Source organism: Stenella coeruleoalba, assembly GCF_951394435.1.
Source record: "Stenella coeruleoalba genome assembly, chromosome: 4".
In the NCBI taxonomy this organism is placed as follows: Eukaryota; Metazoa; Chordata; class Mammalia; order Artiodactyla; family Delphinidae; genus Stenella; species Stenella coeruleoalba.
Genome location: NC_137149.1, coordinates 63,558,011 through 63,573,296, shown reverse-complemented (window position 1 = coordinate 63,573,296; position 15,286 = coordinate 63,558,011). Strand labels below are relative to the sequence as shown.

At 41.1% G+C, this 15,286-nt stretch overlaps 3 protein-coding genes across 3 annotated transcripts in view; 1 reads left to right on the top strand and 2 right to left on the bottom strand.

Annotated features, from left to right (window-relative positions):
* Window positions 1-15,286, bottom strand: part of LOC307185216 (SCAN domain-containing protein 3-like) — a 546,171-nt gene that overhangs the window by 399,558 nt on the left and 131,327 nt on the right. The window lies entirely within an intron of this gene.
* On the top strand, window positions 57-4,614 carry RPL9 (ribosomal protein L9). Its single transcript, XM_079919124.1, has 8 exons — window positions 57-113; window positions 564-610; window positions 700-815; window positions 1,633-1,728; window positions 2,701-2,833; window positions 3,550-3,630; window positions 4,145-4,259; window positions 4,537-4,614. Exons 2-7 carry the CDS (start codon window positions 565-567, stop codon window positions 4,249-4,251), a joined length of 579 nt encoding a protein of 192 aa, XP_079775250.1. The 5' UTR covers window positions 57-113; window position 564; the 3' UTR covers window positions 4,252-4,259; window positions 4,537-4,614.
* The window catches only part of KLB (klotho beta), a gene marked incomplete at its 5' end in the record, with an annotated part of 39,654 nt that continues 29,102 nt past the window's right edge, over window positions 4,735-15,286 (bottom strand). The window contains 2 exon segments of the mRNA XM_079919102.1: window positions 4,735-10,031; window positions 12,946-14,089. Coding sequence (XP_079775228.1) covers window positions 9,649-10,031; window positions 12,946-14,089 — 1,527 coding nt within the window. The 3' untranslated portion in view covers window positions 4,735-9,648.

The following is a 15,286-nucleotide window of genomic DNA, read 5'->3' as shown; positions in this document are numbered from 1 at the left end:
TGGCTGCTTTAGCCTAGTAGCGTCGCGCGCTTATGACGCAATACGCAGTACTCCTACGGCCTATAAGAACGTGATGACGAAAGACGCTCTCTCTTTGCCGCATCTACTGCGAGGTGAGGTTGGTTACTGTAATCGGTGGGCCTTGGGTATCTGAAGCCATCGGCTCAGGGAAAGCCAGCGGCGCCAGTCTGGTCCTCGGAAGCCCTATTTTGGTTGTCTCCCCACGCGGCGAACGCCGTATGAATTTTGTGGCGATGGCATTCGAGCCCTGTGCTGGGCTTTTAGGCCTACTCCCGCTCCTCAGCCTTGCCGGGATGGCGCCGGCTTGATGGGAGTCCCAGGGTTGCGTTGAGCGGGAGTTGGCCCGTTGGGCTTATAACACCCGCAGAGGAGCTGCTCCTTCCAGGCCAGAGCGTAGTGGGGGCCGCTCTCCCTGCTGGTCCTCCCGTATCCTTCCCGGGATTTTTGCCTGCGGTCTCCGGTAGTAGTGGAGGTCCGTGCATCGTAGTTTGGTCGAAAACAGGTCCTCTGCGGCCTTCTTACCCCAAGTGTTTGTGTTTCAGAATGAAGACCATTCTCAGCAATCAGACTGTCGATATTCCAGAAAATGGTACGAGACTTGGTGCTTGCATTTTTCTTACATCTTTACTACACGCTCTATACCTTGTTCCGAGACCTCACGAATACGTTCTCTCCTAGTCGACATTACTCTGAAGGGACGCACAGTTATTGTGAAGGGCCCCAGAGGCACCCTGCGGAGGGACTTTAATCACATAAATGTAGAACTCAGTCTTCTTGGGAAGAAAAAGAAGAGGGTGAGTTTTTGTTTTTTGACACTTCAGTTGCTTGTTTGGAAGGTTGTGATTTAAGAGCATCAAATTGGGTTGCTTTTAAAATTATGGAATTGAGGTTCAGTGTTTTAACTTAAAATTTGGTGTCCAGAAGCATAACTAGTTTCGGTGTTGTTGCTTCAGTGAAATTGGAAAACAAGATTCTGAACAGAGTGGGTTATAAAAGATCAATACTAGTAGTTGTCATTCGTATCAAGTATTATTGCTGTTACAAGTTAAGTTTATTTTTCTTCTGATTGTTTTGTAAGAATCTTAGGAATGCAGCAGTAGATCTTTTTTTTTTTTTTTTTTTTTTTTTTGCGGTACGCAGACCTGTCACTGCTGCGGCCTTTCCGTCGCGGAGCACAGGCTCCGGACGCGCAGGCTCAGCAGCCATGGCTCACGGGCCCAGCCACTCCGCGGCATGTGGGATCTTCCCAGACCGGGGCACGAACCCGTGTCCCCTGCATTGGCAGGCGGACTCTCAACCACTGCGCCACCTGGGAAGCCCCAGCAGTAGATCTTTTAAACCTGGTATTTTAGTTTTCCAGGAGTGAAGTTTGATGCAGCTTCTACAAAACTTGTGTTCTGGGTTTTCATTCCTTTGTGAAGTAGTAGTGTACCTGTAATGTACAGTAACAAAAATGTCAATTGAGGGCTTTGTGGTTTAATTTTTCCTTGAAAATCGTGTTTTAATTTGGGCAAATACTAGAATCTAGAGTACTTACTGTGAATAAATGGACTTTTTTCCAAGCCTACTTACTACCGGAAAGAATTTTCTAAAGTTTTTGTTCTGTTACAGCTCCGGGTTGACAAATGGTGGGGGAATAGGAAGGAACTGGCCACTGTTCGCACTATCTGTAGTCATGTACAGAACATGATCAAGGGTGTTACACTGGTAAGCAGGTTAACCAGACTACTTTGTTTTGGAAGGGGAGGTTTCTCAGCTGTGATTTACGTATGCAACATAAATGTCTCCTGCAGAGAATAGATTATGCATGTAACTTAGTTATGTGTACTTATTAAGTACGTGGGAAAAAGTGATCTTGGCAAATGTGTTTAATAGGCATTCCTGGGTTTTAGGATTAAGTGATGTGAGTAAAGATTGAGTGATAAATAAGAGTAAAGACCAGATGGTCTTAATAGTATGCTGATGGTGTTTTTTCCACACAAAATAGGACTCATCTTCGGGGTGAATTTTTTTTTTATATATAAAAAATGTAACATACAGGGTAGGCTTTGGTTTCTTGTTTTATCCCTGTCACCACCAGGACCTCTTGTAGGGATAGAAAAAGGTGGACCTAATTTCTGAGCTGCTTGTCCATTTCCTTAAAAACATAACAGGTTAGGTTCCTTGAGGGCAGGGGGCCTGTCTTGGTGTCATCAGTTCTTGGAATCTGGCGTACCTTAGTAACTCAGTATGTTAGTTTGATGTCCAAGATGAAGGGCTTCTCCTTTAATGGGAAACTAGCATTGTTAACTGTGGGCATAGCAGGTGGTAAAATACATGCTTCCTTAAGGAGCTTCACAGTCCAGTGAGGAGACACAGAAACACATGTTTTTGTGTAAAATTGTTGTAAGGATTGGTATAGGTGATACATTTTACAAAACCTTGACAATGAGTGTTGCGTGAGAACTGTTTCAGTTTCTTTTGTCAGGAAGGAGAAAATTTTCCTCTAAAGTCTCCATTGATAATTTCTAGATATTTGGTCATCCTTTTCTAGGTGCAGGGAGGGAGACAGCCTTGACAAATATGTAAATGTTCCCTATAAAAGGGCAACTCCTTGGTTTTCAGAGAAAAACTGGAAATCCTATCTTTCAGATTTCTCAGCATTGCTAATAGTTTGTTTATTTTGTTTATTTAACCTAGGGTTTCCGTTATAAGATGAGGTCTGTGTATGCTCACTTCCCCATCAACGTTGTTATTCAGGAGAATGGTTCTCTTGTTGAAATCCGAAATTTTTTGGGTGAAAAATACATCCGCAGGGTTCGGATGAGGCCAGGTATGGTTTAGAAATTTTCTTTCTACTTGTGAAGGCTGGTATTTTGGGTTAGCTATAAATAAGACCAGATTTATTTCAGAATTATCCAGTTTGATTATGGCTTTGTATCATATTTGTACCAGTTGTGGTTCCTGAAGGCTTACATTTGGGGTAGTTTGCAGGCCATGGGAGCTGTGATTGGTTTTGCAAACTGAAATCCAAAAAAAGACCCATTTGAAAAGAGGTTAATACCTAGATTTCCTAGTTTCAGGTCTCAGCTCTCACTGTCAACCTTGGGCAGATTACCTCTATGTAGCTCATTTTACTCATCTGTAAAATTGGGAACATCTCATGATTAAATGACTTGAAATTGAAATGTGTTTTAAAAATAGTTCTTGTCTGATGCATAGTTAACACTGAGGCATTAGAAAGTTTTAAAACTTAGTGCTCTTGATGCTTTTTGATTCCATTGAATTGTGGGGGTGGGAAGAAGGGATTGTACCAATTAATGGCTCTACAAAAATATTACATGATAGTTGCTGTGGTCAGCAGTACTTAATGAGAACCCTTAGGTGAAAAATGAGCTTTGAGGGATACCAAATATACAGTAGAAGTAAGACTGGATACAAATCTTTGTACAGCTAAATCCTACTAGCTGGATACCTTTTTCTCATACTCCTTAATTGAATCATAGTCTGTTATGTTGACACTATGCACATGCTCTCTTACCTTTTTAGGTGTTGCTTGTTCAGTATCTCAAGCCCAGAAAGATGAGTTGATTCTTGAAGGAAATGACATTGAACTTGTGTCAAATTCAGGTTTGTATGTTTACTGTGCCTGATTATGCCCCTAAAATCTTACCTAAATCTTGTAGTTGAATACATGATATATGTTCTTTTAGTGAGCTTTTCTTTTTTTTTTTCATCCGTTTATTTTACTTACAGTGTTCCGTGGGGAGTTTGTAAAGACACTGGTCAGTCAGTTAGAAACAGACCTGGGAACTCTGTGTACAGAAAAACAATTAAACATGTGAAGGCACAAAAGAAAAGACTCTTAAGTACATTGGATATTAATAGGGACAAAAGGACTCAAGTTTAATTTGTTATACGTCTAATAGAGCAATCAAACATAAGTAACTAAATAAAAAATATTACGGGGAAGGAGAGAGAAATGAGATAGACAAAAAGATTGGTGAGCTTTTTTAAATTGTGGGACCCTAATAAACTATCCCAAAGATACTTGGGTTTTGAGTATGTAGCATATAATAAAATACTTGCTTATGATTTGGGTTTGGCTGATAAAATAATTGCCTTATCCTTTTCACTCTTACAGCTGCTTTGATTCAGCAAGCCACAACAGTAAAAAACAAGGATATCAGAAAATTTTTGGATGGTATCTATGTTTCTGAAAAAGGAACAGTTCAGCAGGCTGATGAATAAGATCTGAGGTAGGTTCTTGTAATGTCCATATAAATTTTATTAACTGCTTTAGTTGGGGGTCTTAATTGATTAAGAGACTTAAACTGGAGGTGTAGCAGAGGTAGAAAATGGAGACCTGCATTCTGGAACACAGTAAATTTGGCAGAATAAGAGATAGAATTGACAAATTTTTACTATGAACCGGTAAGTCATAATTTTAAAGTATGTTTTAGATGATTCAGAGTAGAACTTTTCTGGGCAAGGATATTGATGGAGATTTACTGACATTTTCATTTCTTTTTACAGTGATCCAGTTACAGAAACCACAAGAGGCCAGGCTCATATGTGATATTTTAAAAATGAATAAAAGCTCTTTTGACTTGAGACTTTTTCTTAAATTGATTACCCTTTTCCAACTATTTGGCCAGTAAGCAGCTAAGTAAATTCTAGTGTGCTAAGAACAATAACAGAAGGAATAGGAGGGTTTTTTTTAGTAAGACTTAATGCGAGAAGTGGTTTGAAGGAATAGCAAGGGTATTTCAGGCAAGAGGAATATGGGTATCAGTGACTGGCAACACTGTGGTTGTTCATTATTGGATGAAGAACTTTGGGAGATGTCCTGAAGGTATGTGTAATTTCGCAGAGGCACGAATTTGAATATTTGTGAGGGCAAGTGCCTGAGTTGCAGTAACCTTGTGTGAAAAAGCAGCTGAGAAGTAATACAGTCTTAGTAAGAATTAGAAGATGGAGTTAATTTATATTCATGATAAACATGGTTGCTGTGGCCCAAGGTTCTCTGGTTTAGCGTAATTTCAGCCATTTACTCCTATGTCCTAGTCCTTGATATCTAAAAAAAACTTACAACCCTTCCATAGTCTCTTCATTCCATGTGTCATGCTTTAGATGCACTACCGTACTAGACTATCTTAACTCAATAGGATTGCCTCTAAATCTCTTCCTTGATAGAAACTCCAACTTTCTGATTTCTCAGGCAAAACTTAACATTCAAGTTTGATTTCTCTAACATCCTGTGTGTCTAGTCTGTTAGAAAAATCTGTGGGCTGTGCCTTCAAAGTAAGGTATGTTCAGGGTCTAAGCAAGGAAAAATAAAACCCATTTGGAGCATAAGGATCTTAAAAGATCTTCATTTAGATAAATGAAATTAATTTTTATATTGAGTTAATAATCTGGTTTGGTAACTGGTTAAGTATTTAAGAAATGGATGAAATTGTAAATGCAAGTTTTGCTTTGAAATATTTTAGATGAGGTTTGGGGTAGGCATTGGATGGGGTTCTAGGTCTAGGGTTTCAATACATTGATATTTGTTGAAGCTGAATGATGGGGATTCATTATACTATTCCTATTTGCATAAAGTTTTGAAATTTTTCGCAATTAGAAGATGAAGCCAAACCCTTTAAACTGATCCACCCTTGCTCCTCCCTCCCCCATCTGTTCTCAGTAATAGCCAGAATGCATTTTTCAAACTCCCTCATAACCTTTCTGACCACACTGACTGAGCTGACCTTCCTGCTCCTCAATACCACTGCCTTAAAGCCTTCAAGTTGTCTTTCCCTTTGGAGTGACAGGTTATCTTGAAGTCTATAGTCCAGTGTTTTCAGTGAAGCCTACGTTGACCCTCCTATTAATTGTACTCATTTTTACTTTGTTATGTATTGATTGTATGCTTTTTTCCTGCTAGAGTCTGACCTTCATGAAGATGTGGTCTTTTCTATCTTTTTTTCACTGGGATATTCCAAGTAAAGAACCTGGAAAAATAATCTGGCATTTAGCTGTTTGCTGAGTGAATGGTTCCCAGATTGCCAGGGATATTCAAGTTATGCAGATTCAGTAATAGTAATGGGACTAGAAAGATGTTTTGGAAGGTGTTGACAGAATTTGAGGGTTGAGGAAGTAATTTCCAAGTGGCAACATTGCAGAGGGATAGAGAGGTGTTACTGTTGAAGAGTGTCAGCATATAGGCGGTAGTAGCAGCTGTAGGAGTAAGTGTGATGCTCTCCAAGAGTGAAGTGGGTGGTGTGAGACCTTCACAGCATTACTATTGCAGTCTGGTTGTAGCTAAGGAGTTACTTCCATTCAGTAATTTGGGTGTGGTAAATGAAAGTCTAGTTCTCCCCAGGGAAGACCTCCACGTTTTCTGTGTTTACTATGGATAAGCACATGTGTGTTTTTTCAGTTTTGAGGTGTAGGAGTCCACGTTGTATAATCAGAAAACATACTCAGGAGTAAGTTACCCAGTTGGCACACAGTTTGGGAGGATGGGGGAGGCAGTGTTGGGGCACAACCCAGTTACAACACCAAACCCATTCACATTCCACAGTTCTTAAAACTGACTAGATTGTTAGTTGAATATAAATAATCAGCATAAACCGGTTTATTTGGAATAAATTACATCGAGAATTAAATACCTAGTCACAATGTACTGACCTCATTTTCCAGAGGCTCTTTAAACACCATAGTTGTGATATTTCCATATGTATCAGACTTTTTAGTGAAAGGTTACATTGAATACAACAGTAATGTAACAATATACAAAGTAACACAAGCTACATTTTAAGATGATTTTCTTTCAAGTCTCAGAAAAGCTTAAATTTAAAGATCTTACCCTGTCAAAAGCTATCAACAGTTCTTAATTGACCCTTTGATTTTAAAATGAGTTTAAGAAAAACCTGAATAGTAAATATAATTGATCATGAGCCAGTTTTAATGTTTACCTAGGGACTTTCATATGATGATGGCTTAAACCAGTGGGTAAGACTGCACTTCCACTTCAGGGGGCGGTGGGTTTGATCCCTGGTCAGGGAACTAATTCCCATATGGTGTGGCCAAAAAAAAAAGTAAAATAATTCCCAAGTGGCCATAAAAAAAGGGAAGAGGGTAAGCATTGGGTTAGGGACTTTACTCTTAGCAAGAATTTATGGCAAGGCAACAAATTTAAAAAAGGGGGTCACAAGTCAAGCTTAAGCACTAAATGTAAAGACAAAATAATGCTCCTTAGTGGAGTTACAAACAATGAATACAAGATACTTTAGTCAAAACACAAAGTAGAGACCATAAAAGCAAAATCTTAATTCTAAAGCTTTGTTATTCCTATGACTGAATATGCATTTCTTTTTCAAAACCTTGGACGTTAGAGGTTAAAGAGTTGATGAGTTGCTCAACTGATAATCCATAAAATTAAAATAATTGACTAGTTATTGTAATTGTGTATAGCCTCAAGGCCAATAACTAAGTGGTTCTCAAAAAGAAAATACAAAAAATTCCTTGCATAACCTAAAATCTGCTAAGTTAGAAGGAGGGGTGCATTTGGAACAAGGAGAATAGAAGAACACATCTGCGAAATTTTACTATTTGAATTTGGCCAGCCAGAGAGCAAATTGATGTCTCATCACTTTTGCATTTGTTTGAATTGACCAATTGTTATTTGTATCTTTGAAACTTAATGCTGTTATCAACTAGTATCTCAGTTATGTAGGAAATAAGAGCTTTCCTTTGACTTTTTTTTTAGATTTATTTATATTTACTTATTTTGGGCTGCGTTTAGTCTTCGTTTTTTTTTTAAATGAGTGTTTGCTCCTTTTTTAAAAATTCATTTTTTGGCTGCATTGGGTCTTTTGTTACGCGCAGGCTTCCTCTAGTTGCGACGGGGCCTACTCTTTGTTGTGGAGCTCGGGCTACTCGTTGCAGTGGCTTCTCGTTGCGGAGCACAGGCTCTAGGCACGCGGGCTTTAGAAGGCAGGGTCAGTAATTGTGGCACACGAGCTTAGTTGCTCTGCAGCATGTGGGATCTTCCCAGACCAGGGCTTGAGCCTGTGTCCCCTGCATTGGCAGGTGGATTCTTCACCACTGCACCACCAGGGAGGTCCCTCCTTTGACTCTTAAAGTCAAAATTCCTGGAGAGTAGACAATGGTTAGTTATTTAAATACTGACTCACTTAAAGAAAGAATGTGTATAAATGCGTTTAGATTCAGGTTTTCTTCCAACATTGAGAATACAGTGAATGAATATTAAGCATAGAGTTCAAGAAAGTCAAACTGCAAATTCAGGTTTAAGAATTTGCTTAATCCTAGTTTCAAAAGTTGCAATGTAAGAATAGTTTCCACTTATGCAGACCACCAACGTTCTGAATTGTGTCCAAAGAGACACAGTTGAGAGGTCCAGATATGGCTGCAGTCAACAGGTCTCTGTGTGCATGTGTCAGAACAGTGAAGCACTTCAGGGGAGAGAGCAAGTCTTACGGGATAAATGGTCCTTTGGTAACTTGATAATTTAAAACTTTTCGTCTTTTTAGAATGTTTTAATTTTCCTAAGTATGATACATCTTGTCACCTCAGAAAATTCAAGTGAAGAATAATGTCAATTTGTCTAAAGAAGTTGCTGTACGTGTACGGTGAGGTTGAGTGACTTCCCAGTTGGGACTAGCTGTTTTTTTTTTTGCGCAGTACGCGGGCCTCTCACTGTTGTGGCCTAGCTGTTGGGTCTAGCTGTTTGTTTTTTTTTTGCGTAGTACGCGGGCCTCTCACTGTTGTGGCCTCCCCCGTTGCGGAGCACAGGCTCTGGACGCGCAGGCTCAGCGGCCATGGCTCACGGGCCCAGCCGCTCCGCGGCATGTGGGATCTTCCCGGACCGGGGCACGAACCCGTGTGCCCTGCATCGGCAGGTGGACTCTCAACCACTGCGCCACCAGGGAAGCTCTCTTTTTAATCTTAGTCATCTGATATTTAACGTAAGATGAGTTTTGGAAATTAAATGTTATTTTTAAAAAGTCATTTGGAAAAAGAGAGACCTCACAAAATTAGATGTTTTGTGAGTGCTTAATTTAATTTTTATTGAGAAAAACTAAGGGATTGATGTGCTACAGTCTATATTGTAACTGGCTATACACAAGCACTACTTACCCTATTTTTTCTTTCCATTTGAGAAACACCCTCACCAAAGGGGAAAGCACCTTGTTAGAAGTGACAGAATTTATCACTGACTATCCTGTGTTAAGAGTTAAATCTCTGCTATGGAGTTTTTAACAAAGTTGCACTTTTTTCAAAACAATTTCTTTTATCATAAGTAGCTATTGGTATTCCTAGAAAAAAACTGTAGAATAATGATAGGAAACAGCTCATCAAACTCCATGAAACAATGTATCAGATAATCCTCATACCTTACCTTCTAGGGAAGCCTTTACCTTAGATCCAAGAACTGAATTCACTGATGTTAACACATAAGGGAAAATTTGAACCACATAGCGGAGACATTTATTGTCATTACCTTGGCTATCACTAATATCTCAAAACTTGTTTTTCTACAGTATAGGTGTATCTTCTGTAAGTTACCAGTGTATGGAACTGGAGTGAATTTTTAATCTTTTCCATCATGCAGACAGAAATATGGTAGGATCAGCTTAGCTAAGAACTCTCATGGCCTTTTTTTAATGGTATGTGTTGTAAGTTCTTTGCTTTCCAAAATTTTCTTCTCTTTCGCTTATGAAAAACGGTAATTGATAAAAGTAGAACCAGGGTGGAGAAGAAACAACATCCAAAGAATATCAGTGGTTTCTTCTGTACAAGAAGTAAGCAGACAATACACTCTGTGTTTCTTTGAGTCTGACTGCATCTAGGACTACTGTTCTTAGAAAGGAAGCCATTGTTGCTGATCAGTCCGTTGTAAAACTGGATTGAGGATTTAGCTTTGAAATCAGATGTGAAGAATCCAAATCTGGGTCTAGATTTTTCTTCAGTCAGTTTGAATACATAATAGCCTTTGATTTTGATTTTATCAATCAAGTATGCTGAAAAATATCAGAAATGAACATTATTAATCATAAGTGGACTATAAAATATCTTTGAATAAGAATTTAGTTTTCATTGAAACAATCTGAAACTCGTGCCCATAAAATGTGATTTTCATTAAAGGTTTTTTTGACATTCTTCTATGATTTTAAGAAGATGAAAGTATGTGTAATGCTGTAACTTTAAAAAGAAATTTGAAGTAAAACTTTGATCTATAATAATACAAAAACACCTGGAGGAAAAGCAGATTTAAGAATTGGAGCCATGAAGCTCAAAGGACTTACTGTTACTTCTGTTCCTAGTGTCAAAAGCAGAAAAATCTTGCCTATTTGGCCTGATTTTAAATCTAAGATGTGCCCTTTGTGCTGCCCAATAACTACACTTGGTTTCCCCAGCGATTTACTCTAGCTCTCCTCAACTTTTTTTAAATAAATATATTTATTTTTATTTTTGGCTGTGTTGGGTCTTTGCTGCATGTGGGCTTTTTCTCTAGTTGTGGTGAGTGGGGGCTACTCTTCGTTGTGGTGCCTGTGCTCATTGCGGTGGCTTCTCTTGAGCACGAGCTCTAGGCACGCGGGCTTCAGTAGTTGTGGCTCGCAGGCTCTAGAGCACAGGCGCAGTAGTTGTGGCACACGGGCTTAGTTGGTCCGCGGCATGTGGGATCTTCCCGGACCATGAAGATGCAGTCTCTCCTGCATTGGCAGGCGGATTCTTAACCACTGTGCCACCAGTGAAGCCCTCTCAACTTTTTCACACCTTTCTGTCCTCAAACTGATAGACCCTGCTCTGTCATCCTTGCTTTGAAGTGATGACCTTCCTCCCTACTTCTGCTGAACTAAAGCTCTCAGGAGAACTTCAGTCTCCTATAATCATATCTACCCACCTACTGGCATCTGCACTGGTATTCTGCTCTCTCTCCTGTTACTATGGATGACCTATTCATGCTCCTGGAGGAAGCTGACTTCTCCACTTACACATTCACTAAGTTTATTCTCGTCTACTCAAGGACATCGCTCCATTGTTCTTTCTCTTTTCTCATGTATTTTCCCTCACTACTGGATCATTTCCATATAAATATGCTATAACTTCGGTATCTTTTTTTTTTTTTTTTACTTTGGTATCTTAATAAGCAAAAACAACAACCTCCCTTGATTGCACATCCTCCTCTAGTTATCTTTTACAGCATTGGCTCCTGTTTAGTCTTTTTTTTATATATATACTCGTTTCTCAGGGCTCAGCCCTCTTCTCTATGCTTGCTTTCTTAGTGATCTCCTTCAGCTTTATTGTTTTAAATACATCCATTTTCTCTTGATTCCCAAATTTGTGTCTCAGCCCCAGACCTCTCCTCTGAACCTGAGGTTCATATCTGTTAGCCTACTTGACATCTCTAATTGGATGTCTAAGAGACATCTCAAACTTAACCTTTGCACAACAAACAACTCATCTCCAAAAACCTGTTCCCCAACCTGATAAATGGCCACTCACCCTTTTAGTTACCCAAGCCAAAATGTTGGAATCATCTTTCTTCTCTCATACCCACATCCAATCCTGTTTGACTACCTTCAAAATACATCCAGAACCTGGCCACTTCTCACCATTTCCACTCTTAATAGCCTGATCCAATCCACTGTTATCCATACCCAGACCAGTGCAATTCTCCCTGTAAATTCTCCTTTACAGTGTATTCACAAAGAGTAACCAGAGTAATTCTTTTAAAGTGTGAGTTGGAGCATATCACCCTTCTGTTTAAAATCTCCTAGTCTTCCTATTTCACTCAGAGCCACAGTTCTTACAGTGGCCTACTAAGCCCTACCTGATTTGCCTCTTCCCTTACCTTCTTGACCTCATCTTCAGTTACTTTCCCCCTTGCTCATTATTTTCTAACTATCCTGACCTCTTTCCTGATCCTCAGATAGGCCAGGCATGCTCCAACATCAGGGCTTTTGCATTTGCTCTTCTCTTACCTGGAACACTCGCTGCCTCACTTCTCTTTGAGGATCTTTGAGGTTCCCAAGCCACTCTATTTAGAATTGTAACGACTCTCCTGTCTCCCACCCTGAGGCACCCTCTTCTCTGCTGTTTTTTCTCCACAGACCTTTTCACCCCTGACATGCTATATCTTATACTTGTTTGTTGACTCTTATTCCAGAAAAATATAGGCTCCATAAAGGACAGTAATCTTTATTTTTGTTCAGTGGTGGCATAGTGCCCAGAACAGTTTTTGCCCAGATCAGTTTTTGCCCATACTAGGTACTCAATAAATATTTGTCAAATAAATGAATAAATTTCTAGGAACTTTTGCAGCTTCAACAAATTGATCATGAACTTTTAAAAATAATATTTTTTAAAAATGTGATATTAACCGATGCTGGGAGGAGTATGTGAGATAAGCACTCTCAAACACTGCTGTTTATAATATATGATCCAATAATTCCATGTTGGAGAATCTATCCCAAGGAGATCATTAGAAATGAAGACAAAAATTTATATACAAAGATACCTATTTTTTAGTAGTTGAAGAAACACCTAAGTATCAAACATTTGAGAGGTGGCTAAGTGCACTGAGATATCTCCCTATAATGAGATATTAAGCAACCATTAAAATAATGTTAACAAGGAACTTTTAATGACATAGAACACATTTATAATGTGATATTAAGAAAAAAGTTGGCTACAAGACTATATTGTAGTATGAGCTCAATTGTATTAATGATATCTAGTCAGCACGAGTCTAGGCACTTTTTTCGGGGGTGTAAGATTTCAGGTTTTAAAAAATATTTTTCTGTACTTGCCAAATTTCCCATAATGAGCTGACACTGTCTGTCATTAATGAACCTGTTCCCCTCATTCTTCTGTTCATATTATCTGGGAATGTCATACTTCACTGTATCTGAAATAGCCCCCGAACCTCACCTTTCAAAGCCTCCTGAATGTATTTCTCTAAGTAGTATTTTCGGAGTTCATCATTTTCCAGAGACTGGTCGTCGATGCCACTGGCCGTGATGTAAACATCCACGTCTCCATAGTTCCTCCGGATCCACTTCAGCACCTTGTGCTCTCCCCAGGGTATCACGGCCAGGCGGGTGGGGGAGCTCAGGCAGGTGATGTCCTGCAGAAACTGGATGTCCCTGTCCGCGTCGTAGTTGCTGCCGTTCTGCCGCTCGTGCATCACGAACCTGGTGGTGAAGTGGTTCAGGGCGTAGAAGTCTGCAGTGCCCTTGACCAGCCTCCTTTCCTCCTCGGTGAACTGAGGCAGTGCGGAGCGCGTGAGCCCTTGCCTATTCTTGGAGGTGATGTACTCCCTCATGGCCAACGGGTAGTCCCCAGTCTTGAAGAGGGGTTCTGCGAACCAGGCGATTTCGAACTGGAGGAAGCGCTCGGCCGCCTTCCAGTGCGAGTCCGCATAGGGATTGGCGGGTTCGGCCCAGTCCGAGTGGAGAGACAGCGACACAACCCCACGCTGTGCAGGCCTGTACTGCTGGTCGTAGAGGTGCCAGGCCAGGGCGTGGGCGATCATCAGGTGGTGAGCTGCCCAGTAGGTGTCATTACTAGAGCGGTCGTAGATGTCACTCAGCCGGTTAGGCTCGTTGATGGTGATCCAGAGCTTCACGAGGTCCCCCAGCTCCTGGAAGCACAGGTCGGCATAGTCCTGGAAGGCCTTGGTGGTTGACCGGTTCAGCCACCCTCCGCTGTGCAGCAGAGGTGCGGGGAGGCCTAGGTGGGCGTGGGTTGGATAGTACAACGTGACCATTGAGGAGATGTTGAGCTTTAGTCCCTCACTGACCACACACCTGTAGTATCTCAGAGCCTGTCGGTTAACCGTGGACAGGTTGCCAGTGGGAAGGATTGAGGGCCAGTCCAGAGCAAACCTGTAGTGGGTGACTTTCATTCTTGCCAACATCTCAAGCTGTCTTTTGACACTGACAAAATCCGTGCATTGAGCTGGTCGTGTTTTCAGCCTCACTCCTTCCACTCGGTGCAACAGTCTGTTGCCTGTCACATTCCATACATACAGGTGAGGATCGCTGAACTGTGGGGAGGAAGCCACCGACTCTGGCTGTGAAAAACAAGCACATTCAGGTAAAGCACACCCTGGCAGACAGACTTGGCATACATCCTCTGAGAAGAAGAGCCTGATCTTATTTTGCCTCTCACTGACAACAGAGAAAATAAATGATGCACATGTCCTTCATAACAACATATGTCTTCCTGCTATTCTGGCGATGTCAGAAAAAAGGCCTGATGGGTTATCCTCCCTCTCAGCCCTTGAAATTTACTGGGGAGACCAGAAAATGTAGAGAAGGAACTACACCCAGGGCTTGCCTTGGAAAACAAGTTGTCTTTCAGAAAACACTGAGAAGGGACTTTGCTGGTGGCACAGAGGTTAAGAATCTGCCTGCCAAGGCAGGGGACATGGGTTCGAGCCCTGGTCCGGGAAGATCCCACATGCAGCAGACCAACGTAGCCTGTGCACCACAACTACTGAGCCTGCTCACCTAGAGCCCGTGCTCTGCAATAAGAGAAGCCACCGCAATGAGAAGCCCGCGCACCGCAACGAAGAGTAGCCCCTGCTCGCGGCAACTAGAGAAAGCCCATGTGCAGCAACAAAGACCCAACACAGCCATAATTAATTAATTAAAAAAAAAGAAAACACTGAGAAGCTGTTTTCCAGTTTGTCGGTCCTAAAAACACAGTAATGTAGTAGGGGTCTCTCATGTGATTCTGTTCAAATGCATCAGGAAATTGGCTTAGTCCTCTCAGTTAAAAGGAGTCACAAAAGATGGACCTTCCAAACCCTGCCATAAATTGAAGGCAAAGTTAACATTCCAGTTGTCGAGGATTTCACTGAGATAGGCACTTGGGTTTAGAGGGGACTGGTTGACCCCAGCCACGTTTCCTAAAAGAGGACAGTGGGACAGGGTGGGGAATGACCCCTTGCATTTGCTGAAGGCATCTCTCTAACGCACCTGATTTGAAAAGTCCCAGTGATATCACATGTGCATCATTCTGTTTCTCCCCCACCCATGTGCCTGTGAGAACAAAGCATTTATTCATCTAAAGGGAGAATACTCAACACCCTCCTTATATAAGGTACTTGAACTATGAAAAGAGAGGACCCTAAAATAACCGTGAGAAGCTCCCAAGTTGACTCTTGGATCTGATGGCGTCCCATTCCCTGCCCCTCCACCAGGGAGAGAGCCCTGGATTCCTGTTCTAATTCTGTCCCTTTAAAACTCAAGGCTTGGCAACTCTG